Source organism: Elaeis guineensis, chromosome 7 (assembly GCF_000442705.2).
Source record: "Elaeis guineensis isolate ETL-2024a chromosome 7, EG11, whole genome shotgun sequence".
Taxonomy (NCBI): domain Eukaryota; kingdom Viridiplantae; phylum Streptophyta; class Magnoliopsida; order Arecales; family Arecaceae; genus Elaeis; species Elaeis guineensis.
Window position 1 is genome coordinate 88,513,993 of NC_025999.2, and position 2,770 is coordinate 88,516,762.

Consider the following 2,770-nt stretch of genomic DNA (forward strand, 5'->3'; position numbering starts at 1 on the left):
ATAATTGCGACGAAATAAAAATTTCGTCGCAAAAGTTATAATTTTTAGCGACGAAACTAAGACTTTCGTCGCAAAAATAGCAACGAAATAAAAAATTTCGTCGCAATGAATAATAAATGTTTTATTTTTTGGGTTCACAAATTTTTTTGCGACGAAATTAATATTTCGTCGCTAAAATAAATTTTGGATAAAAAATAAAATTTTTATTAATTTTTCAAAAAAACCTGCTCAAATACAAATTATCTGATCAACCATATTTTAAATAAACAATATGTTAACACAATAAAAATATTCTAAGTCAAAAGACCAATTTCAAATAACAAAAAGTTTCATAACCATCTTTGTCATATACAAAAATATAAGTCCATACACCATTTTAAATTTAAAATAAGTACAAACTAAGTATGATCTGACTCATTGGCCTCGTTCCCTCCTCCAGGCGTCGATCCCTGACCCGATACGTGTCGCGATGGTGGTGCAGAGGCGGCATCATGTGGCTGTAGAGGTGCTAACTCAGAAGCATCAATACCGAGCCGTCCCGCCACCGCAGCTACGATCCTCTCGAGCGTCTGACTACGATTCATCCAGTAACTAATCTGATCTTGCATCATGCTCATGGATGTCCTAACTGCCTCTGGCACCGATGTATCATCAGACCGGCCGGATGACGAACTGCGTGATTTTTTGGACCGCATGCTATGACCAGATCCTAGCTGCCGCCCGAGGACGGTATCCAAAATCGTATCATCTGTCATCAAACAAACCTGCTGCGATCCAGTATCACCATCAGATCCCACCTCCCTCGTCGCCTGCTCTCTCAATTCTAACATTTTTTCCTTCACAATAAACAAAATAAAATCATAAATTTTTTTCAAACTCTTTAAAAGTATTCAAAATGTAGAGTAATGATATTTACATGACGCTGCCTCGCCTCCTCGGTCACGAACTCGCCACTCTTGTTTTGATAGAATTTAGCATAGGCGTCGACTCCGGATAGTCCCTGTTCAAACAAAAAAAAAGAAAAAAAAGATATCAAAATAATGTAAATATTTAATAAAAAGTTACAAAGTATGATTGCAAATGTAGTTACATACCATCCTCTTCATTCCCTGTGCAAAAGAGGCACTTCCTTGCGTGTGAATAGAATCAATCTTGCTCCTATTCACCTTATTCGCCTCTGATCGTCGCTACAAAATACATACAATTATAACCAATAAAGGACATAACATAATTAAAAAACTTGGAACACTAGACATACCTGAAATGCCTCAGTTCCAAAATGCTCACATAACCACCGCCAATCGTCACTAGACCCAGCCCAATTTCTGTATGGCTGGGTCACAGGATCAATCCCCTTCGCCTGCAGCTCATTGCAGTATTTATGAAGCCTACATCGCCGATCTCTGTATCTATTTGCAGCCATTTTGAGAATACATGCCGTCACTTCTTCGTCAGTGCAATCCTCGAAGTCAATATTATCCTACACAGTAATCATACCAAAAGGCAAATACATGAAATTATTCATATAATAAAAAAATTATTTATATAACCAAAAATAATATGGATCATGTAATGATATGCAAGACATCCAAATTTAATTCTTACCCTGATGTGAGAGACTAGAGCATCACGGTATCGAGGAGCTACATGCTTGAAACTTTCAGCAGCCCACGGAAAATGATTCCACATATACAAACTGATCTCATTTGCGACGATACTGGCCTCTGTGCCAACCGGATGATCTCGAAATATATGTACCTTCGGTTTTTCATTGTGTGTATGCACATATTTTTCCAAAACAAGACCCCTACTAGGACCACGCACTGCACGTCGATGCTGTGTTCCTACATGTAAAAATTGATGAAATGAACATATATCATGTATCACTAAATGCATATAACAAAAAAATATATATGGTTTATAAATTGATAGAGATGTACCTGTAAGGGGATGATGCTGCGGTACCATGGCCTCCGACTGGGCAAGCTCTGGCTGAGCACTAGGCGGCTCTGTGGACTCGGGCAACTGAGTCTCATCTAAATCCTCTGAGTCATCATGCAAAATGCTAAAGTGAGGATGTGTATCATCAAGCGGAGCCTGCTGCCTATCCCGTGAATGTCTACGTCCAGGACCAGTCATGATGCTGCAATGATTAAAATAATTTAAATCAGTAAGTAATCAACAAAACTCAAGTATTACATGATATAATAAAAAAAAATAAATTGAATTACTTATTCATATTAATTATTGTCCTCAGATTCTGAACTCGTGTCCATATAGTCATCTTCGACGGGAGTCATAGAAGACTTCGACCCTGAAGTACTATCATCATTGTCGTTAACGAAGTCATTATTGGATCGTGCTCGTGTCCGTGCCCTTATGGACGATCCAACAACAGAAACATCCTCAGGTTCATAGTCGTCTCTTTGTAATTGTCCTATGTCAATCGTATCATCTGGCACTAATATGTTATCTGGTGCTTGCATTTGATATGCTTCATTTTCAATAATTGCACAGACTTCATTCTCAAGATGTTCATCGTTCGGGCATATGAAAAGTGCAGGATCAAACAAATGCCTATGCTGAGCCCTTATTGCAACTCGCCAAGGCTCTTTCATTTTGTTATCATCAATATACCATACTAGTCTTGCTTGCTTTGCAAAAATATAAGGATCACTTTCATACCATACATGACCAGTGTGGACACTGACGAGTTGAGGATCTATAACAATTGGCCTGTGTCGTCCTAAGTCATACCATCGACACTTGA

At 38.4% G+C, this 2,770-nt stretch overlaps 1 protein-coding gene across 2 annotated transcripts; it reads right to left on the bottom strand.

The window, feature by feature from the left end:
• Window positions 1-310: 310 nt before the first annotated feature.
• On the bottom strand, window positions 311-2,184 carry LOC140859063 (uncharacterized). Of its 2 annotated transcripts, XM_073260367.1 has the most exons (6): window positions 1,941-2,171; window positions 1,606-1,844; window positions 1,259-1,480; window positions 1,095-1,187; window positions 917-1,000; window positions 311-836 (listed from the first exon to the last, which is right to left on the bottom strand). In XM_073260367.1, the coding sequence occupies exons 1-6, from the start codon at window positions 2,137-2,139 to the stop codon at window positions 399-401; spliced, it is 1,275 nt and encodes a 424-aa protein (XP_073116468.1). In that variant the 5' UTR covers window positions 2,140-2,171; the 3' UTR covers window positions 311-398. The 2 variants fall into 2 exon arrangements, with proteins under 2 accessions (XP_073116468.1, XP_073116467.1); XM_073260366.1 differs by having other exon boundaries at window positions 1,606-2,184.
• Between the last annotated feature and the right edge of the window lie 586 nt (window positions 2,185-2,770).

Excerpts from the sequence above, each read along its gene's own strand:
- LOC140859063 (XM_073260366.1), bottom strand. The coding sequence starts at position 2,139 with ATGACTGGTCCTGGACGTAGACATTCACGGGATAGGCAGCAGGCTCCG. Across the intron at positions 1,481-1,605 it reads CTCTAGTCTCTCACATCAGG|GATAATATTGACTTCGAGGA; the intron begins GTAAGAATTAAA and ends ATTACTGTGTAG. Across the intron at positions 1,001-1,094 it reads CACAGGGAATGAAGAGGATG|GGACTATCCGGAGTCGACGC; the intron begins GTATGTAACTAC and ends TTGTTTGAACAG.